The sequence below is a fragment of the Heterodontus francisci genome, chromosome 17, assembly GCF_036365525.1.
Source record: "Heterodontus francisci isolate sHetFra1 chromosome 17, sHetFra1.hap1, whole genome shotgun sequence".
Taxonomy (NCBI): Eukaryota; Metazoa; Chordata; class Chondrichthyes; order Heterodontiformes; family Heterodontidae; genus Heterodontus; species Heterodontus francisci.
Genome location: NC_090387.1, coordinates 26,533,167 through 26,557,244, shown reverse-complemented (window position 1 = coordinate 26,557,244; position 24,078 = coordinate 26,533,167). Strand labels below are relative to the sequence as shown.

The 24,078-nt window shown below is 41.5% G+C and overlaps 1 protein-coding gene across 1 annotated transcript in view; it reads left to right on the top strand.

The window, feature by feature from the left end:
- The first annotated feature begins 4,332 nt into the window (after window positions 1-4,332).
- Window positions 4,333-24,078, top strand: part of plcg2 (phospholipase C, gamma 2) — a 224,792-nt gene continuing 205,046 nt past the window's right edge. The window contains exon 1 of the mRNA XM_068049178.1: window positions 4,333-4,867. Within this exon, the coding sequence (XP_067905279.1) occupies window positions 4,672-4,867 (196 nt within the window). The 5' untranslated portion in view covers window positions 4,333-4,671. The remainder of the gene's footprint in view (window positions 4,868-24,078) is intronic.

The following is a 24,078-nucleotide window of genomic DNA, read 5'->3' as shown; positions in this document are numbered from 1 at the left end:
TAGCACTGATCCCTATGGTACCCCACTAGTCATTGCCTGCCACTCAGAAAAAGACCCGTTTATTCCTACTCTTTGTTTCCTGTCTGCCAATCAGTTCTCTATCCATGTCAGTACCTTAATTCCAATCCCATGTGATTTAATTTTGCACGCTAATCTCTTATGTGGGACCTTATTGAAAGCCTTCTGAAAGTCCAAATACACCACATCCACTGGTTCTCCCTTATCAATTTTACTAGCTACATCCTCAGAAAATTCCAGTAGATTTGCCAGGCATGATTTCCCTTTGGTAAATCCATGTTGACTTTGTCCGATCATGTCATTGTTTTCCAAGTGCTCTGCTATTACATCTTTTATAATGGACTGTAGCATTTTCCCCACTACTGATGTCAGGCTAACCTGACTATAATTCCTTGTTTTCTCTCTGCCTCCTTTTTTAAATAGTGGGGTTACATTAACTACCCTCCAATCCGTTGGAACTGTTCCAGAGTCTATAGAATCTTGAAAAATGACCAGCAATGCATCTACTATTTCAAGGGCCACTTCCTTAAGTACTCTGGGATGTAGATTATCAGGCCCGGGGGATTTATCGGCCTTCAATCCCATCAATTTCCCTAACACCATTTCCCTACTAATACTGATTTCATACAGTTCCTCCTTCTCACTAGACCCTATGTTCCCCAACATTTCTGGGAGGTAATTTGTGTCCTCCTTTATGAAGACAGAACCAAAGTATGTAGTTAATGGGTCTGCCATTTCTTTGTTCCCTATTATAAATTCCCCCATTTCTGACTGTAAGGGACCCACATTTGTCTTCACTAATCTTTTTCTCTTCACATATCTATAGAAGCTTTTACAGTCAGTTTTTATGTTCTCTGCAAGCTTACTCTCATACACTATTTTCCCCTTCTTAATCAATCCCTTTGTCCTCCTTTGCTGAATTCTAAACTGCTCCCAATCCTCAGGTTTGCTGCTTGTTCTGGCCATTTTATATTTCTCCTCCTTGGATCTAATACTATCCCTAATTTCTTTTGTAAGTCACGGTTGAGTCACCCTTCCTGTTTTATTTTTGCGCCAGACAGGAATGAACAATTGTTGTAATTCATCTATGTGCTCTTTAATTGCTAGCCATTGCCTATCCACTGTCAACCCTTTCAGTAACGTTCCTCAATCTATCATAGCCAACTAACCATGTGAATCTGCTAACCATAAGTCTGGTTTCTATTCATCTTTGGAAATCTATCAACTCCCAAGTCTGTCTGGCTCATCCCATAGTGTAGTATATATTTAGAAAGACATACCCTAACTTGTTTTTCAAACCTCAATACTCATCATTCCCCAACCACAGATTTTGCTTCCTTATCCATTTCCGCATAAAAAGACCAACTACTCAAATATTCCCTTAGGCATACAATTATAGAACAATAACTAGACATTGATTAGTTACTTCAGTACATTGTGACTGAAAGATCATGTTTTAAAAAGTTATAATTTTACACTACATTATACTCTGTAACCTTACAACATGGAACAAAGCACAGCAGTATTATACCAGCAAATGCTATCAAATTTGTTCAAGTTTGCTACAGGATTCCAGCTGCTAACCTGATTAACCCTTTCATCTATCAAAGATCTGCCTTTCCAATCAGGTTCTAGTTCTCTACAATTAGTATTAATTGTTACTGTTTTCAAGGTGTTATCCTTGCTATTCAATGTGTCTCATCAATTATGATACTGTAGAAGCATATTTAATCAGTTGTCTGGTCCTAGAGGATAAAATGGGCTGAGAAGGAATTACTTCACAACAGTATATTACATCAAGCGTGCACTCTCCTGGATACAAGCTGACATGGAGTTTGGCGATGATGTGAGAGCTTGTGTTAGCGGTTGCAGTCCTTTGAATTAGGTTTAAGTATTTCAAAATGAAATGACAAATGAAAAACATGATCAGAAAAGATTCTAAAAGTTGTGTTAACCTTTGGAGATTGGACAGACCCTCAAAGTGTAAAGAGGATGACAGCGAGGGGAAGCGACAGTTCAGCCTATCTTGATCAGTGACATGAGCAACCACAGATGTTTAGTCGAAACCTCAGGAAATTTATTTTCCAAATGCAAAAAAAAAACATGAACTCCCTGATAGTTCAGTTGGAAGCAAACTCCAATGCCACCAGTGTAACTGACAGCAAAGATATCCAGGAGCAAAGTCATGTAACATTTGTGCATATACATATGCATATTTGCCCAAAAAAGCCCTCTCATAATAATGCTCACAGCTGTTCAGATAACAACTCTAAGTGGATGAAAGCAAGGTCATATCAGTTTATTCAGAAGGAAATGCCTTCCTATTTATAATACAGAAAGAGGAAGAGAGAAAGAATGAGAGAGTCAAACAGTGAGAAAATGGTGCGAAGGCAACAAAGAGAGCAAAAGAGGGAAACAAAGAGTAGAAAAAATACATAGAGGGAATAAAGCAAATTAGGGAATGGGAAAGAAGTAGAGAAACCATTAAAGGAAGATATGGACAAGATTTGTTTTACTTTGTGAGAAATGCAAATTGACAGGTTCTATTAATATGCCATGATGCTGCATAGTGACTGCAATTGTTATCATCACAAATATTCTGATCCCAAGGTTGTAGCCATCAAATCTATAGATGGAAGACCAATGAATGAAAAAAAACGTATATAACAAACTTTAGTCAGCTTTAAGATGAGCTGTGGGCATAATTTTTAGCATTTTACTCCCGAGAACCTATAATGTGCTTTACCACAATTATCCAGTTTGGATCTGACTTCATTTTAATACCCACATGTAACATATTAAGACTCATAACTATGACAAGCGATATTGGCATCTATTGCAATATGAATATCAATTACATGGCTCGACTGAAAAGGAGCTCTCGCTGTGGTGGCAAGGTTCATATGAACATACGAATGAGGAACAGAAGTCGGCCATTCGGCCCCTCAAACCTGCTCCGCCATTCAATAAGATGATGGCTGATCTGTTTGTGTTTCAAATTCCACACTCCCATCTCCCCCGATAACCTTTGATTCCCTTGCCTAACAAGAATCTATCTACCTCCGCCTTAAAAATATCCCATGTCCCCACCTCCATCACCTTCTGAGGCAGAGAGTTCCAAAGTTGCACAACCCTTTGAGAGAAAAAATTTCTCCTCATCTCTGTCCTAAAAGGGCAACCTCTAATTTTAAAACAGTGCCTCCTAGTTCTGGACTCACTCACAAGAGGAAACATCCTCTCCACATCCACCTTGTCAAGACTGTTCAGGATCTTATAAACTTCAATCAGGTCTTCCCTCACTCTTCTAAACTCCAGTGAAAACAAGCCCAGTCTGTCCAACCTTTCCTCATAAGACATCCCGCTCATTCCAGGTATCAACCTAGCAAACCTTCTCTGAACTGCCTCCAATCCAGTTCTTCTTCTTCTTTGGCTTCCTTGTCTCAAGAGACAATGGGTAAGTGCCTGGAGGTGGTCAGTGGTTTGTGAAGCAGCGCCTGGAGTGGCTATAAAGGCCAATTCTAGAGTGACAGACTCTTCCACAGGTGCTGCAGATAAAATTGGTTGTCGGGGCTGTTTCACAGTTGGCTCTCCCCTTGCGCTTCTGTCTTTTTTCCTGCCAACTGCTAAGTCTCTTTGCCTCGCCACACTTTAGCCCCGCCTTTATGGCTGCCCGCCAGCTCTGGCGATCGCTGGCAACTGACTCCCGCGACTTGTGATCAATATCACAGGACTTCATGTCACGTTTGCAGACATCTTTAAAGCGGAGACATGGACAGCCGGTGGGTCTGATACCAGTGACGAGCTCGCTGTACAATGTGTCCTGCCATCTTCCATGCGGCTCACATGGCCAAGCCATCTCAAACGCTGCTGGCTCAGTAGGGTGTATATGCTGGGGATGTTGGCCTCCTCGAGGACTTCTGTGTTGGAGATACGGTCCTGCCACCTGATGCCAATGCAGTTACATCCTTCTTTAAATAAGGAGACCAAAACCGCACACAGTATTCGAGATGTGGTCTCTCCAATGCCCTGTATAACTGAAGCATAACATCCTTACTTTTATTTTCAATTCCTCTTGTAATAAAGGATAGCATTTCATTAGCCTTCTTTATTACCTGCTGTACCTGCATACTAACCTTTTGTGGCTCCTGCTCTATAACACCTAGATCCCTCTGCACCTAGATCCTTCTTGATAATGGTTCAAGTCTGCGCCAGATGGCGCTGTATAAAGGACTCAGACACAAATCGAACTTGTCCAAGTGGAACGTACCTTTGGGCAGCTTCACAGTTTTGCATAGATCGTATCAACAGCGCTTCCGGACCAAGTTTTTTTTTTGAAGAAATTTCAGCCAACTTCCTCATGCAGTTAAATTGCGGAACATGCAAGATGATTGTTTTGTGGCCATAAAAAACTCACTACTTTTGGCCATGTTTGTATGTGCAAAGTGATCCAAAAAGTAATTCTAAAGTTCCGTGCCCTCTGCAAAAGTTTCCAGATGATTGTATTTGCCTGACATTAATCTGCACTGTGCTCTGCTGTGTGTTTTGCGTTCAAGACGCGGCAGTGGCGAGGGAGCTGGCCGCAGATTTTGTTTTCTTTACAGTTTAGAGTTGTTAAGCTTAAAAGGAAAGGACGAGGGAGAGCGAGGCAGCAACATGTCTTGGAATAGAGACGGTTTGGATTCTATGTCGGAGCCGGAGAAAAGTCAACTGAAAAGGACCTTGGAGTTGGGCGCTGTTATGACAGTGTTTAGCCTGAAAAAGTCTCAACCGGAGAGGAGAACCTTGCAGGTGATCATGGAAACGCAGCAACTGTCCTGGAACAGGACCGCAGACAAGATCGAGGGTGTCCGTGAGTATCTGATGTACACTTTCCGTGCCGCTTAATGAATGTTGCGGGACTCTCGCCTGTCAGTTTCAAGGGGTTATAACAAGATATTGAACCACTCACTGATCATTATTTTGTACTCTTGAGTTAATTACAAGCCAGCTGCATATTTCTTATTTACTCTCCTTACTATTTAGCCACCGGAGTTAAATTTGCTACTTTTTAAAGTGCTCTATTAAATATGACTGACCAACGAAAGCATTTCAAATGCAACCTCTTTCAGAGAATTTTCTAGTCCAGATAGACATCCTCATAATTGGCTTCTTGTTTGCAGGCACGGTCCAACTCTGTGCACTGCAAAGTTTTGCCCGCTGCAGAGGTAGGAGCTAGAGACAATTAGAACATTGGTTTTCAAACAGTCATTCCCTGCATCCTAGGAAGTCCAAGACAGGGATAACCACAAATAAAGAGCTGCTGCTGCTGTGGAGGGGTGGGGGATGGTGCAATCTGTTATCAGGGCAATTCTGGAATTTGAAACGTTGAAGAATGGGGGCATAACCCTTGGCGGAATAAAGGAGGTGGGCATTTTCCTCCCTGCATCCCCCCAACCTCTTTCCCAAATAGTGAACGAGGTCATCAGATTTCTCAGTCTTTTCCTGTATTTACTTGTCTATCATTTAAACCAAGGGGAAACAATAAATAAGAAAATATATAAATCATCAGAGAGGATGCCAACATTAAGTGGATTTGAATTGCATCAGATAAAAATCTGTTGTCTTCTTCAGCCTCCTTGTCTCGAGAGACAATGGATAAGTGCCTGGAGGTGGCCAGTGGTTTGTGAAGCAGTGCCTAGAGTGACTATAAAGGCCAATTCTAGAGTGACAGGCTCTTCCACAGACGCTGCAGATAAAATTGGTTGTCGGGGCTGTTACACAGTTGGTTCTCCCCTTGCACTTCTGTCTTTTTTCCTGCCAACTAAGTCTCTTTGACTTGCCAATCTTTAGACCTGCCTTTATGGTTGTCTGCCAGCTCTGGCAATCACTGGCAACTGACTCCCACGACTTGTGATCAATGTCACAGGACTTCATGTCACGTTTGCAGACGTCTTTAAAGCGGAGGCATGGACAGCCGGTGGGTCTGATACCAGTGACGAGCTCGCTGTACAATGCGTCCTTGGGGATCCTGCCATCTTCCATGCAGCTCACATGCCAAGCCATCTCAAGCGCCGCTGGCTCAGTAGGGTTTATATGCTGGGGATGTTGGCCGCCTCGAGGACTTCTGTGTTGGAGATACGGTCCTGCCACCTGATGCCAAGGATTCTCCGGAGGCAACGAAGATGGAATGAATTGAGACGTCGCTGTTGGCTGACATATGTTGTCCAGGCCTCGCTGCCGTAGAACAAGGAACTGAGGACACAGGCTTAATACACTCGGACTTTTGTGGTCTGTGTCAGTGCACCATTTTCCCACACTGTTTTGGCCAGTCTAGACATAGCAGCAGACGCCTTTCCCATGTGCTTGTTGATTTCTGCATCGAGAGACAGGTTACTGGTGATAGTTGAGCCTAGGTAGGTGAACTCTTGAACCACTTCCAGAGCGTGGTCGCCGATATTGATGGATGGAGCATTTCTGTCGTCCTGTCCCATGATGTTTGTTTTCTTGAGGCTGATGGTTTGGCCAAATTCGTTGCAAGCAGCCACAATCCTGTCAATGAGTCTCTGCAGACACTCTTCTGTGTGGGATGTTAATGCAGCATCATCAGCAAAGAGGAGTTCCCTGATGAGGACTTTCCATACTTTGGTCTTTGCTCTGAGATGGGCAAGGTTGAACAACCTGCCATCTGATCTTGTGTGGAGGAAAATTAATTCTTCTGAAGACTTGAATGCATTTTTTATTTTATTTTTAGAGATACAGCACTGAAACAGGCCCTTCGGCCCACCGAGTCTGTGCTAACCAACAACCACCCATTTATACTAATCCTACATTAATCCCATATTCCCCACCACATCCCCACCATTCTCCTACCACCTACCTACACTCGGGGCAATTTACAATGGCCAATTTACCTATCAAGTCTTTGGCTGTGGGAGGAAACCGTAGCACCCGGTGGAAACCCACACGGTCATGGGGAGAACTTGCAAACTCCGCACAGGCAGTACCCAGAACTGAACCCGGGTCGCTGGATTTGTGAGGCTGCAGTGCTAACCACTGCGCCACTGTGCCGCCCACAGTGTGAGAGCAGCAGTGAGAAGAAGATCCCAAACATTGTAGGTGTGAGAACACAGCCCTGTTTCACGCCACTCAGGATAGGAAAGGGGTCTGATGAGGCACCGCTATGCTGAATTGTGCCTTTCATATTGTCATGGAATGAGGTTATGATACATAGTAGCTTTGGTGCAATAAATAGGAATAAGGGAATATGAAACTAGAATCATGTATATATAAACATAAGAGACATATATGTTCAGAAAATGTGAGTAGATGGACTTTTAAGCAAAATGATGTGATAGGTGTGACACATTGCTTGCAATTCCTTTGCCATTTGGGAACGTCAGGATGCATCATGTTTGCAGGAGGTGCCTCCTGTTAGGCGAACTCAAGTTCAGGGTTTCGAACCATGAGAAGCGGCTGGAGCCACTGCAGGCCATACAGGAGACTGAGGATTGAATTTTGTGAGTGCGCCGCAGTTTGCGACAGTGCACTCTGATGGCGGCATGCATCCTGTGTGGATGCGCCGTCCCTGAGCCCTCGTGATATTTCGCGCAGGGGCTCATTTAAAAGGAGGGGGCAGAGTGGCAGACCCCGATGACGTAGAGGGGGCAGCCGCTGTGTCCCCAGCAATGGTGTCCAGCACCACTGCGCAGGTGCCGGTGCCACTTTTAAAGGGCTTCAAGTCCTTCAGTTACATTCACATCTTTAAAGGTCCCGCTTTGATAAAAAATTCAATAAAAGTTTAATTTAACTTTGAATCCCCTCTCACACCCCCTCCCAATGAGTACTCAATACATAAATTGACCTATCCCCCCCAAAAAAACACTTTTTGTTATTCCAAACTTTCCCCCCGAACTTCAGCATTTTTGAACCTCAACCCCTTCCCACCATCCGCCCTGATAATTTTAGTCCTCCCCCCTCCCCACCAGTGTCTTGCCTCTAACAGGACTTGACAGGGTAGATGCAGGAAGGATGTTCCCGATGATGGGGGAGTCCAGAACCAGGGGTCATAGTCTAAGGAAACGAGGTAAACCTTTCAGGACTGAGATGAGGAGAAATTTCTTCACCCAGAGAGTGGTGAACCTGTGGAATTCGCTACCACAGAAAGCAGTTGAGGCCAAAACATTGTATGTTTTCAAGAAGGAGTTAGATATAACTCTTGAGTCTAAAGGGATCAAAGGGTATGGGGCGAAAACGGGAACAGGTTACTGAGTTGGATGATCAGCCATGATCATAATGAATGGCGGAGCAGGCTCGAAGGGCTGAAGGGCCTACTCCTGCTCCTATTTTCTATGTTTCTATGAACTCCGAACGGAGTTCCAAAGGTGCGCGAGTTGTGGCTGGTGGCCGTAAAATCAGCATGGGATGGCCGCCAGGACCAGGTAGGTTTTTTTGCATCTGTTCTAATGGATTTTAATCTTTAAATGAAGGCCGCACCAAGGTCTCGCCGCCACTGTTAAAATTTGGAGGGGCCTTCTTGCGTCATGTGTCGTGGCGGGGCTCTCCCGCACGTATTTTATGGGCCCCCCCCCCCCCCCCCCCCCGGCCACAAACCCCTGAAGGTTTCCTGGATTACATGTTCCAGGAGGTGGTCACCACTCAGCTACATTCAGGAGGATAGTAAGTAGGTGGCCTCCTGGCAGGATAGGAAGAGGTAGGCAGGGCAGGCATCCTTCAGGAGTATGGCATTTGCAAACCAGTTTTCCGTGCTAAATGCCAGTGAGCATGACAGCACCTCAGGGAAGTACAGTCGAGAGCACATCCACAATACTTTGGACAGGCAGGCACAACAAAGTGTAGAAATAAAGTAGTTAGAGGGATTTGATAATCAGGGGAATATACAGGCCTGTCTGCAACCACTGACATGATTCTCGCATAGCATATTGCCTTCCTGGAACCAAGGTAAAGGATATAATTGATTAGGTGCAGGACATTCTGCGAGGTGAAGGGGAACAGCCACACGTCATGGTCTATGTTGGAACCAATGACATAGGCAGGAAAAGGGTTGAGTCCAACAGACAGAATTTCAGGAGCTAGGGAGGGAGATAAAGAGCAGGACCTCAAAGATAGTAATCTCTGGATTATTTCCAGTGTCTGTTGATGCAAACAATCAATCTTGTACAGTTCTTCCCCAGAACTGGTTCCAATGCCCCCTCCTGCACCACTTCTTCACCCACACATTAACCTGTTTTATTTTACTGCTCCGATACTCACTGGTATGTAGCACAAAAGAGGAGCCGTTATGTTGCTGGGTGTATACCTTAAGTCACCAAATAGTGGCAAGGAGATAGAGGAACAAATTTGCAGGTAAATTGCAGAAAGGTGCAAGAACTTCGGAGTAATGATTATGGGGAACTTCAGTTATCCTATTGTAGACTGGGAAAATAACAGTACAAAGAAGGGGAGGAATTCTTGACATCTGTACAAGAGACCTTTCTTGATCAGTATGTTTCTAGGCCAAGGAGGAAGGAAGAAGGATCTAGTACTGGGGAATGAAGTGGAGCAAGTGAAGCATGTTTCAGTGAGAGAGCATTTGGGAAATAGAGATCACAATATCATTAGGTTTATGGTAGTTCTGGAAAAGAAGAAAAATCAAATTTGAAAATATTCACCAGGAGGAAGGCTAATTTCAGTGAGTTGTAAGGGATCTGGCCCAGGTGGATTGGAATCACAGATCGGCAGGTAAACAGTAAGTGAACAATGGGAGGCCTTCAAAGATGAGATAGTTTGGGTACAGACAGGGCACGTTTCCAAGAGGGGGAAAGGAAGCGCATCCAAAGCTAGAGTTTCCTGGATGACGAAAGGTATAGAGATTAAAATAAAACAGATAAACAAGATTTATGATAAATGTCGGGTTCAGTAGAGAACGAAGCTGAATATAAAAAATGCGGGGGAGAACTGAAAAAGAGGGGTAAAGAAATTGTATGTGAATAAATCAATGGGTAACATAAAAGGGAATCAGAAAGTCTTTTATAAAAAAAATAGTAAAAGGGTAGGCAAAGGAAAGCTAGAGTTGATTAGGGACCAAAACAGAAACCTTCTTGTAGAGGTAGAGGACATGGCTGAGATACTAACTGAGTACTTTGCATCTATCCTCACTAATGATGAGGATGCTGCCAATGCCATTGTAGAGTAAAAGATAATAGAGGAATTGGACCAGAGAAAAATAGATAAATAGAAGATAAATAGAAGATGATTAAAAGGTTCTCAGTGCTAAAACTAGAAAAGTCACCCAGTCTACATGGGATAAATTCCAGGTGGAAATTGAGGAAGCACTGTCCGCAATCTTCCAATCCTCCTTCCATACGTGTGTGGTGCCAGAGGGCTGGATGATTACAAATGTTATGCCCTATTCATAAAAGGGGAGAGGGATAAGTCCGGCAACTACAGGCTGGTCAGCCTAATGGCAGTGACGGGGAAATATTTAGAGACTGTGACGTAGATTTTGTGGTCAACAGTGAAGCAACAGTGCTCATTGCTGACCTTGAAGAAACCTTTCCATGAAGATCTCACAACCTGTGTGCTGTGGACTTTCCCTTTCCCAATGGCAGTTTTAATTGGTGCCAAGTCGAGGAGATCTCCAGGCGCACAGCAGCAGTGATGTCAGCAAGCAGGGTAAGCAGCCAATCACATTGAAGTATTCTCACAAGCAGCAAACCAGGAAGATAAAAACACTGACTCCCTTTTAAATTTTCAGATAAACAAATAATTTTTAAATTCAAAATAAGTAAAAATTTTTATCATAATGGAAAAATTTGACATTCGACAAATATAAAATTTTCTTCTCAGGGCCAGTGAGGGTGTTTAGCAGTAATTATGAGGCTGTACGCTGTTAAAAACCCAGTTACACCTCATCCAACAAGATGGAACTTTTTCAAGGGTTTTCACAGAGAGTCTAACAGCATAATCGTGACAATTGTCATCAATTCATAGATTTCCCAGTCTGGGGGGACCTCAATAGCGCACCCTCTGGTGAAGTGTAGAATTACTGACAGCAACTTCTGGATGTCTGCAATAATCCCTGTCTGTGCAGACTCCAGAAGTAGCTATCAGTTTCAGTGGAGTAATGACGGCGAATGCTGACAGTTTCATCATCATTACCACTGCAAAATCTGGGCAATTAATTCAGGACAATGCTAATTGGCATTTGGAAAAATATAGTTTAATAAATGAGAACCAACACAGATTTGTTCAGGCAAATCACGTTTAATTAACTTAATTGAGTTTTTTGATGAAGTAATGGAGAGGATTGCTGAGGGTACTGTAGTTGATGTTGTATACATGGAGTTTCAAAAGGAATTTGATAAAGTATCACATAATAGAATTGTTAGCAAAATTGGAGCCCGTGGGATTAAAGGGCATCATGTATACAAAATTGGTTAAAGCAGAAAGCAGAGAATAAGGGTGAGCAGTTTTTCAAACTGGAGAAAAGTATGCAGTGGTGTTTTCTATGGGTTAGTATTTGGACCTTTGCTCTTTTAGCGATGTATTAATTAACTGGACTCAGCTATACAGGTATAATTTTAAAGTCTGCAAATGACACCAACTTGGAAATGTAGTAAACAATGAGGAGGACAGTAACAAACTTCAGGAGGACATAGAGTGGCGAAATGGGCAGACACATGACAGATGAAATTTAATGCAGTGAATTGTGAAGTGATTCATTTCGGTAGGAAGAATAAGGAGAGGCAATATAAACTAAGTGGTCAGTTTTAAAGGGGGTGCAGAAACAGAAAGCCCGAAGGTGCACATACACAATGCTTTGAAAGTGATAGAACATGTTGAGAAAGATGTTGAAAAGACATACAGACCCTTGGCTTTATAAATAGAGGCATAGAGTACAAAAGCAAGGTAGTTATGCTAACTTTTATAAAACACTATATAGGCCTCAGCTGGAGTAATGTGTCCAATTCTGAATTGCACATTTTAGGAAACTAGGGTTGTTCTCCTTAAAACAGCTACAGTTAATTGAAGATTTGACAGAGATATTCAAAATCACACAGGGTTTTCCAGTGGCAAAAGGGTCAGTAATCCAAGGGCACAGATTGAAGGTAATTGGCAAAAGAACCAGAGGCAGCATGCAAACTTTTTATGCAGCGAGTTGTTATGATCTAGAATGCGCTGCCTGAAAGAGTGGTGGAAGCAGATACAATAAGAACTTTCAAAAGGGAATTGGATGAATATTTGAAGTGGAAACATTTGCAAGGCTATGTGGAAAGAGGAGTGAAGCGGAAATAATTAGATAACTCTTTCAAAGAGCTGGCACAGGCACAATGGGTCAAATGGCCTCTTTCTGTACCGTATTATTTTATGATTCTATGATCAGAGAAATGTGATTTGCTGTCAGTATTTCTTCGTGATTTAAAAAGTTAGCAGAGAATATTACTGGTATTTACACCATGCTTCTCCTGCCTATGGAACTCTTTCTTTGAGGCAGTTGTTATCTAGTATGAGTTAAACTTGTGCTATGTGAACAAAGAACAAAGAGCAAAGAAAATTACAGCACAGGAACAGGCCCTTCGGCCCTCCAAGCCTGCGCCGATCCAGATCCTCTATCTAAACATCTCGCCTATTTTCTAAGGGTCTGTATCTCTTTGCTTCCTGCCCATTCATGTATCTGTCTAGATACATCTTAAAAGACGCTATCGTGCCCGCGTTTACCACCTCCGCTGGCAACGCGTTCCAGGCACCCACCACCCTCTCCGTAAAGAACTTTCCACGCATATCCCCCCTAAACTTTTCCCCTCTCACTTTGAACTCGTGACCCCTAGTAATTGAATCCCCCACTCTGGGAAAAAGCTTCTTGCTATCCACCCTGTCTATACCTCTCATGATTTTGTACACCTCAATCAGGTCCCCCCTCAACCTCTATCTTTCTAATGAAAATAATCCTAATCTACTCAACCTCTCTTCATAGCTAGCGCCCTCCATACCAGGCAACATCCTGGTGAACCTCCTCCGCACCCTCTCCAAAGCATCTACATCCTTTTGGTAATGTGGTGACCAGAACTGCACACAGTATTCCAAATGTGGCCGAACCAAAGTCTTATACAACTGTAACATGACCTGCCAACCCTGGTACTCAAAACCTCGTCCGATGAAGGAAAGCATGCCGTATGCCTTCTTGACCACTCTATTGACCTGCGTTGCCACCTTCAGGGAACAATGGACCTGAACACCCAAATCTCTCTGTACATCAATTTTCCCCAGGACTTTTCCATTTACTGTATAGTTCACTCTTGAATTGGATCTTCCAAAATGCATCACCTCGCATTTGCCCTGACTGAACTCCATCTGCCATTTCTCTGCCCAACTCTCCAATCTATCTATATTCTGCTGTATTCTCTGACAGTCCCCTTCACTATCTGCTACTCCACCAATCTTAGTGTCGTCTGCAAACTTGCTAATCAGACCACCTATACTTTCCTCCAAATCATTTATGTATATCACAAACAACAGTGGTCCCAGCACGGATCCCTGTGGTACACCACTGGTCACACGTCTCCATTTTGAGAAACTCCCTTCCACTGCTACTCTCTGTCTTCTGTTGCCCAGCCAGTTCTTTATCCATCTAGCTAGTACACCCTGGACCCCATGCAACTTCACTTTCTCCATCAGCCTACCATGGGGAACCTTATCAAACGCCTTACTGAAGTCCATGTATATGACATCTACAGCCCTTCCCTCATCAATCAACTTTGTCACTTCCTCAAAGAATTCTATTAAGTTGGTAAGACATGACCTTCCCTGCACAAAACCATGTTGCCTATCACTGATAAGCCCATTTTCTTCCAAATGGGAATAGATCCTATCCCTCAGTATCTTGTCCAGCAGCTTCCCTACCACTGACGTCAGGCTCACGGGTCTATAATTACCTGGATTATCCCTGCTACCCTTCTTAAACAAGGGGACATGTGCTGTAGTTCCATTTCATAATTTCGAGATCTTAGGCATGAAATGGTTAATTTTCCTATGGCCCATGTCTGATCTCCTGAACAAAATTATTTGATTAATTTGTGCCACAAAAAAAAGGAAAAGATTTCCGAGAGGGAGGGCTCTGGCTGATACATACCTGTCACTTGGCGCCTTGGAGTGGTGATTAAGGCTCACAGCCAGCATGTCTCTTTCCCCAAGCCCCTTACATGACGATTTAGGTTAAGCAGTTGGTGATGAATATGTCTGGTAGATGACATTCTACTTGGACTCTACAAGATGCCTTGCATGCCAAGTGCTATCTTGTGTAAATCCTTCCATCATTCTGAAGTCACATGCCCTTCCATACATCGAATGAAGCTGTTATGTGGGGGTTAGATATGTGCTTTTATCCAGGCTTCTGAGCCTATCTTGATTGGGTTGCAGATAGGAAGGTAGCTGCTACTGAAGCTCTGAACCTTCAGCTGATGGAATCTTCATTTGATAGGGAACGATGTATTTCTGTATTGTGGCCATGAAGATGGGTGACAATGCATACATGTGTTTTATGATAAGGTGTACTGCTGTACTATTGCCACTCTGGAGGAGGTTAAGGTGAAGAAATAAATAAATTATATTTACTTAGAGCTTTTTATCATATGCTCAGGATATTCCATAGTACTTTAAAGTCAATTAATTACTTTTGAAGTGCAGTCACTATTGTGCAGAAAACATGGCTGACAATTTGTACTCAGTCCCACAAACAGCAGTGAGGGATTTTCATCAGTTAATATGTTTTGGTTGAGGGATAAATGTTAGCCACAACAACATAGCTGCACAAGATCTTTTACATCCACCTTAGCAGGCAGATGGGCCTTTGGTTTAATTGTCGTCTGATATACAATACCTTTTACAATGCAGCATTCGTTCACGGTGCTGCATTGAAGTGTCAGTCTAGAATTTGTGCTCAGATTTGGTAATAGACCTTGAATCTATGATCTCTGACTCAGAGGCACAAGTGTTTTCATTTGAGCCAAGCTAACACTTTGATATTTATATCGTTGGAATTCATTTTTGTTTAATTTTAGTCATATTTTCTGGGAATGGAACACTCTTACAGCAGCAACAACTTGCATCTATTTATTAAGACCCACTTAAGAGGATTTGTAAATATTGGAGCCATTATACTGGGCCAACAAATTTTGTACAACTTCTAGGATGCACGCACAGGTCATGCCAAACACGTCATGCAACAATGAAATGGTTCGCAAATATCATTGAATATTGTGAGTTGTACACAATGGAAAATGATGCCTTGTGGTTGGATTCACATAGTGCCAGGGGAAATTATATAGAAACATGGAAACATAGAAAAAGGAGCAGGAGTAGGCCATTCAGCCCTTCGAACCTGCTCCGCCATTCATTATGATCATGGCTGATCATCCAACTCAGTAACCTGTTCTCGCTTTCCCCCCATATCCTTTGATCTCTTTCGCCCCAAGAGCTATATCTAACTCCTTCTTGAAAACATACAATGTTTTGGCCTCAACTGCTTTCTGTGGTAGCAAATTTCACAGGCTCATATATTGTATGAACTTCATTTATTTTGTTGCAGTGCAATGCAGGACATGCCAAGCTAGTTAAAGTGCTGCTAGATTTCCAGGAAAATCCAAGATCCTTTCGGTTTAAAAAATATTGCATTATGAAATCTACTCCAAGTTTATTGGTTCTGACTCTGCATGCATCCTCAAGTACATCATGGATATGAGTTTAACATTACATAAACTGTCATAGAGATGAAGAACAATAGAGTGCATTTGAATGGGTTGAAAATGTGCTAATAATAATTTACTAACGTGCAAATGTTCAGTAGAAATTTGCATATAATTTCTGCAATGTCATACATTGATCCTTTATAAAATTCATTTTCACTTTCTCAGTTTATAAGTTGTACTTTTCCACTTCTTTTGGTCTACCTAAACCGCATGTATATTGCTTTGAATTAGCAGAAGGGCAGGCAACTGACTGCATGCCAGCAGATTGCTTCTTGCCTGCCCATATGTTGGGTGGTCAATTCAGCCTTATCTCTGGAGAAGCACCTGACCTTTGTTACCTCCCTGATAATATTGGCTCAGAAGCTCATCCTGTCAGGAATCAATGGAAGGAACTACATTGTTGTCCATGGTACCAATACATCACACTAATGTTGGCTCTAGTGTCCTAAAGGCTGCTTTTAAAATCTCTCTACAGGATATTTATCACATTCCATACAAGGCTGCAAAGAGTGGTTTTGTGATATATACAGTTTTCTCAGTTGTCAATTATTATATGTATTTATACTGCCTTTTGTTATGAGGTAAACATTGATATTTGTACTCTTATTCATTATTCCCATTAGATCTGAGCTTTTTTTAAATAGAGATCGCCTTCCTGAAAAAAATGTTTTTAGCAAATCTTTAATTGTATTAATAAAGCAAGGATTGAAAACTATTTACCAAAATATGGTGCAGAACTCCTAATGCCTGTTGATATCTTGTTTTTCTTCTATGATTGAAGAGCCTCACTGTGACAATGAATTCATACATTTTCTCTCATTTTGTATAAATGTTGAACTAGTTCATCTTTTAATCCAGTGTAGTTTATCCCTGGTAGAAACTGCATGTAATCGTATAACTGGATATGGAACAATGTCTGGTGAGATATTGAATTTGATGTGTAGGCCAGTGAGAAAATATTGTTATGTAACTTCTAATCCAGTAGTATCATATTTCAAAAGACCTTCAATTGATCTTCCTGATGCTATATACAGTGCTTATCAAGCAAAATTTGATACCGAACCACATAAAGAAAAACTAGACCACATGAAGTTTGCCTTGCCAGATATCTCTTTATGTGGCTCAGTGTCAAATTTTGTCTGATAGTCACTCCTTGGGAAGTTTTGCTACATTAAAGGTGCTATATAAATGTGGGTTGTTGTTGTAATGTGCCCATTCAATGTCAACTTTTTTCAAAAACTAAGGCAATTATAGCAAGTTTTTGACATCAGTCCCAACAACAAAGCAGCTTTGAATCAGCTTTACTTAAACTTACAGGCGTGAAATTGGCCTTTAGTACAAAATGGATGATAACAAATCAGCAGTCATATTACTTCAGTGAAACAGAAAATTGGCAGGGTGTAAAACAAGCTGCCAATTCGCTAACACCTGCTTTAATGAACTGCTTGAGACCAATTTCATCCCTGTAGTCCTGATCCACAGCAAGAAAACGTATTGAAATTTCCATAGATTTCCTTGGTAACACTCTTTGTTTGGACTTGCATCTGTGATACAATGTTTATACGAGAAATGGCTAAAGAATGGTTGATTTCTCCCAGATGGGTTGACCACCACTATTAATGACAGTCATTTGCAGCACTTATTAATTCACCTTGATTCATTCTGCTTTGATGTGGTACTTGCGCATGAATTACTCAGCATGTAGCTCAGCTAAAATAGAAACATAAGCCAGGTGTTTGGGGAAATAACCATCATGCCAAGTTTTGAGTTCCCTTAACAAATGTGAAAATACAGAATCATTTGTAATAATTTTCTAATATATTAATCTGCTTTATGAACATTTCAATAAGATCTCTACAAGGAGGGACATGAAATCGGTTTATAAAACATTGATGTTTGTCAGAATATTGTAGAGGGCAATGGTTTTGATATCAATAGTGAGATCTTCAGTCTATTTACCAGATCTTTGTCCATAAGTTTTTTAACATTTGGCATATTCTTCATCCTTCATGGAAACACATTTCCAGGGAATGCAAAAAAACTGGACCTATATTAAAATTAGTCATTTGGTAGTACAGAACTTGAGTATTGCTGAAAATAGAGACCTGTTGTCGAAGCTTTTCGTCTTGCACTCATCAGGACAATCCGTAGGAATAACTATGCAAAGGAAAACAACAACTTTATACTATATGAGAAGAAAGGGCTGATTGGTTGGCAAGTGGACTTTGATTGGTAAAGGCATTGCCATGGAGAATGCACTAGTTTATGGTGATTGACAGTTAAACTTTATTTGAAATTTAAACCAGGCAACTTGACTCTGCATTGCCCTGAGGAATGAACCAGCGAATGGCTGTCATTTATTTTGTGTGGCTGAAACAAGTGCATTATTTGTACATGTTTTTTCTATCTGCAAAGAACAGGGCTCTGTGTATAAAATATGTAGCTTCCAGTACACACAAATGCACCACACTGCGAGCCCTACTAGCAATCTTAAATTGGTTTTCAGCTCTACATATATTTCAGCGAAACAAAATAAGTGACAGCCATTTGCTGGTTCATTCCTCAGGGCAGTGCCTTGACCAATCAGAGTCAAGCTGTCTGGTTTAAATTTCAAACATAGCTTGGCAGTTAACTGTCAGTCACCATAAACTGCTGTATTTTTCATGGCAACGCCTCTACCAATCAGAGTTCACTTGCCAACCAATCAGCACTCTCTTCTCATACAGTATAAAGTTGTTGTTTTCCCTTATATTGGTATTCTTGCGGATTGTCCTGATGAGTTCAAAATGAAAAGCTTCGACAGCATGTCTCTATTTTCAGCAATATATTAAAATTCTTTTGTTAAAATCTTCGACGTATGTTAACAAGTGGCCAAAAAGGTAGTGAATAATATTGAAATAACAAACTTTCAAATGCACAAAGTGAATTGCAAAAATGTCCTGACTTCAAAGACATTCAAAAAATTTGATAGATGTCTCTATTTTTCAATCTACAAAGGATCTTCAATGCTTGAAGCAGTCCTTCTACCAGAACTGAGATTTCAATATTCAGTGAGTGAGATTCCTACAGGGCATATGGATCGCCACTGAGGTTTGGGATGAGATGCTTGATTTCCAGAGCTCAATAAAAGCTGCAAAGCTATGAATATTCCTGCTGAGATTCACAAAGATCTTTCAAGAAAAAGTACTATGGTACCGTAAAATATCTGAAGACTAAAGTGATGGGTTATCTGTGGGCAGTGGGATTTGCAGGATTAAGAGAAATTGCTTATTCCCAACACAATGCCACATTTGATTGTTCCATAAACTTACAAAATGTGTGACTGACCAGCCTTCTTTGGGCTTGAAGAAAAGTGCATGTTGATAAGGTCAGCTAATTGAGGTTATAGATCCCTTGTACCTTTTTATTTAGGACAATTAAAGATCACTTAATAGCATGCGTTTCTCAGTATTTAGGTGTCCCTGCAGCCAGACTATATTAAGTGTTCTTTGGCTGGAGGTCAGTCAGTATTTTGCAAAAGGGGAGAACAGTTGGTTTGTGCAATCATCTGGATCCTCCTATTCCCTATTGAATAGAAGACTTCCCCAATAACCATTCCAGTTTTCCTTCATCTTTGCTGACTTTATGATTCATTTGGCAGGCTCTTTGCAGCATTCTTTCCATAACATGACAGAAGATTCACTTGATAGACCCACATTCATATTTATTGAGTTATATGTGGGCTCTGTGTCTCACCCTATGCACCTATTAGCTTGCCTAACCTTCAGCATTCATTCTACTGCATTCAACCCATCATACATATTTGATTTCTTCAGTTATTTTCTTGCTATCCAGCTTACCTATGTCATGTTTTATATTTGGGGAAGAGAAGAAAGGAGAAAGGGTGAGTGGCTTGAGCCTGTTGTGGAAGAGAAGAATGAAAACACTGAACTTGCTGTCAAGGGCCAGCAGGGTGGTCCACAAGTTTCAGGCCCATTTGAATCCTTTAGCAACAGACTGAGTCAAAAACGTGCTGGCAGAATGCTAGAAGAGTGTCTGGCAAGCTGCAGTCAGGAACACTAGGAACATAAGGTGCATTCTGCATTGGGTCTATTAATCCATGTTAGAAAGGACTGCTTTGTATCAAAGTGGTGACTTATCCGTAAATGATTGTATTGTAGGCAAAGCAAAGTGAACAAAGGCTGATGACGGATATTTAGAAATACTTGATATTTTTTAATTTCAGGGTCAAACTTGCCAAATCTTTTGATCTCGGGCCTGATTCCAATTAGCAGTTGGCAGCCAACTGATTTGACTCATTCAGTTAAACAGCTAAGCCAATTCAAGCCAGTTGCACACTTCTTATAATTATGACCCTGAGCTGGGGCAGTAAATCACAGGAAGGTTCTGGGGAAAAAAATAAAAAATGCAAAATTTTTCTGAAATATTTAATAGTAGATGTAGATCACAGTATGAAAACACATCAGAGTTCCTTAATGCATATACATGGTTGTTGCACATTGAATGACTATCAGCTTTTGGCTTTTGATTGAAAGCCCTGCCCCCACATGTCCTTTGTTGCAATATTTTGCTGTCAGTCTTAACTGCTGCTTTTTGTCATACACATCTACAAAGTTGGCATCCAACAATGTCTCTGTTAAAGGAGAATTTGCTTGAAGATTTAATGGTGATTGGTAATATGTACAACAGAAGCTTCCACTCGTTTGAAATCTGGAACTCTGTTGTTCACTGGTAGCTTGTAATTTTAATTTGAGCAAGTCAGCAAATTTGAAACAACAAAAATAGAGTTTGTAGGACTATTTTATTCAATCGGTTACCACATTATTCATTCATGGCCTAGGAGCTGTGTTTGAAGCCAATCATAGACTAATGTGACCAATTTCTCTGTTGTCTATCAGCTAAATAGGTCTTCTGTGAAAATCACAACCCATTTCTTAATGAGCATAGGTGCACAGCAAAGGAAAAATAAAAGCAAAATACTGTGGACACTTGAAATACTCAGCAGGTTAGGCAGTATCTGTGAAGAAAAAAACAGAATTAGCAATGCAGGTCATTGACCTTTCATCAGAACTGCCAAAGGTTAGAAATGTAACAGTTTTAAGTAAGTACGGAGGCGGGGAAAGTGGGGAGGGAGGAAAGAACAAAAGGGAAAGTCTGTGATGGGGTGGAAGGCAGAAGAAATTAAATAATAAGCATGATGATGTGAGGTGGTAATGGGACAAGTAAAGAAACAAAAGGTGAGTCCAGAGGAGCTATAACTGGCAGAAAATGACCAAAAAACATGACTGTCCTTTATTCAACACTAATTGCTCTAAATTAGTAATCTCACACCAAGACAGCAGAGATCACAGGTAACAGGTATTGCTCTGAGATTAGGGTTAGGGCTATGCAGAGGGAGCTTTATATTATGTATCTAACTTGTGCTACACCTGAATACATTAATGTAGGAAAGTGTTCCATTCTCCAGGAGGAACGTATCTCACTTTGATGACCACAGAAAAAGAAAGGTCAAAAGATGAGGAGGATGAAGGAACACTGTCAAAGACAAGAGTAAGGAAGTGAGCAATGGGGTTGCATCCTTCTCTGTTTCTGAGAGGGTGTCAAGCCAAAATCATGCAGCTACAGTGAATGATGAATCTATTTTAAACAGCAGGGATTGTGTATTTCAAGCAAGATGAGTGGTTTTATTAGAGAAACCAGACTGCAGGTTAAAGTAGGTTTCCTAGTAATGCTGAGGGGAAAAGTTGTATACATATCAGGCCATAACTTCCTCAATTATCATTATTTTTGAATATATTTTTAAGATAAATAACATATCTTAAAAGACTGGTGATGCATTCTTACTGAACTCCTATTGGAATGAACCATTCTGTCTGTACTGCAGCTAAATACAGGAGAAGGCTCACACACATCATTTACCAAAAGTGGCAACTAAACAATGGTGCCATTGAACATTTTGTTCTGTATTCTGCAGGTCACAGTGTACATTGACAAGGACGGTAATGTACAAATTCTGGTAAAAGAGCATAATTTTCTTGGTGAAGAGATTGGTGTATAATCTGAAGTTCTAGCAGAGCCTATGCTACAATTAACAGTCATGATGGTGACTGGGGAAACATGTATGCTGCTTTTTGCTGCAGCGTGAAACGAGGAATTAAGAGGGCTAAAAGGGGTCATGAAATATCTTTAGCAAACAGGGTTAAGGAAAATCCCAAAGCCTTTTATTCATATATAAGGAGCAAGAGGGTAACTAGAGAAAGGATTGGCCCACTCAAGGACAAAGGAGGAAAATTATGCGTGGAGTCAGAGAAAATGGGTGAGATTCTAAACGAGTACTTTGCATCGGTATTCACCGAGGAGAGGGACATGACGGATGTTGAGGATAGGGATAGATGTTTGATTACTCTAGGTCAAGTCGGCATAAGGAGGGAGGAAGTGTTGGGTATTCTAAAAGGCATTAAGGTGGACAAGTCCTCAGGTCCGGATGGGATCTATCCCAGGTTACTGAGGGAAGCGAGAGAGGAAATAGCTGGGGCCTTAACAGATATCTTTGCAGCATCCTTAAACACGGGTGAGGTCCCGGAGGACTGGAGAATTGCTAATGCTGTCCCCTTGTTTAAGAAGGGTAGCAGGGATAATCCAGGTAATTATAGACCGGTGAGCCTGACTTCAGTGGTAGGGAAGCTGCTGGAGAAGATACTGAGGGATAGGATCTATTCCCATTTGGAAGAAAATGGGCTTATCAGTGATAGGCGACATGGTTTTGTGCAGGGAAGGTCATGTCTTACCAACTTAATAGAATTCTTTGAGGAAGTGACAAAGTTGATTGATGAGGGAAGGGCTGTAGATGTCATATACATGGACTTCAGTAAGGCGTTTGATAAGGTTCCCCATGGTAGGCTGATGGAGAAAGTGAAGTCGCATGGGGTCCAGGGTGTACTAGCTAGATGGATAAAGAACTGGCTGGGCAACAGGAGATAGAGAGTAGCAGTGGAAGGGAGTTTCTCAAAATGGAGACGTGTGACCAGTGGTGTTCCACAGGGATCCGTGCTGGGACCACTGTTGTTTGTGATATACATAAATGATTTGGAGGAAAGTATAGGTGGTCTGATTAGCAAGTTTGCAGACGACACTAAGATTGGTGGAGTAGCAGATAGTGAAGGGGACTGTCAGAGAATACAGCAGAATATAGATAGATTGGAGAGTTGGGCAGAGAAATGGCAGATGGAGTTCAATCAGGGCAAATGTGAGGTGATGCATTTTGGAAGATCCAATTCAAGAGTGAACCATACAATAAATGGAAAAGTCCTGGGAAAATTGATGTCCAGAGAGATTTGGGTGTTCAGTTCCATTGTTCCCTGAAGGTGGCAACGCAAGTCAATAGAGTGGTCAAGAAGGCATACGGCATGCTTTCCTTCATCGGAAGGGGTTTTGAGTACAAGAGTTGGCAGGTCATGTTACAGTTGTATAAGACTTTGGTTCGGCCACATTTGGAATACTGCGTGCAGTTCTGGTCGCCACATTACCAAAAGGATGTAGATGCTTTGGAGAGGGTGCAGAGGAGGTTCACCAGGATGTTGCCTGGTATGGAGGGCGCTAGCTATGAAGAGAGGTTGAGTAGATTAGGATTATTTTCATTAGAAAGACGGAGGTTGAGGGGGGACCTGATTGAGGTGTACAAAATCATGAGAGGTATAGACAGGGTGGATAGCAAGAAGTTTTTTCCCAGAGTGGGGGATTCAATTACTAGGGGTCACGAGTTCAAAGTGAGAGGGGAAAAGCTTAGGGGGGATATGCGTGGAAAGTTCTTTACGCAGAGGGTGGTGGGTGCCTGGAACGCATTGCCAGCGGAGGTGGTAAACGCGGGCACGATAGCGTCTTTTAAGATGTATCGAGACAGATACATGAATGGGCAGGAAGCAAAGAGATACAGACCCTTAGAAAATAGGCAACATGTTTAGATAGAGGATCTGGATCGGCGCAGGCTTGGAGGGCCGAAGGGCCTGTTCCTGTGTTGTAATTTTCTTTGTTCTTTGTTCTTTGTCATCACCGCAATGTAAAATTCCAGCCATGGACTGAAAAGGATTGTTTGAAACAACATTAAATTAGTATTAAATCATGTATCAGTTAAGAGAAGTTATTCTTTACAGTTCAGAAGTAATGGAATGTTTTGTATTTAGTTTGTAATGAAGTTTGTGGAATTTAGTTATAAATTAACAAAGCAGTACACTGGGAATGTTTTATATAACAGGATAAACAGTTTTCAGCGGGTTCCCTCACAGATGGATATCTATAAAATGTATTTTCATAGATATACTCCATGTAACACCTTCTGCTG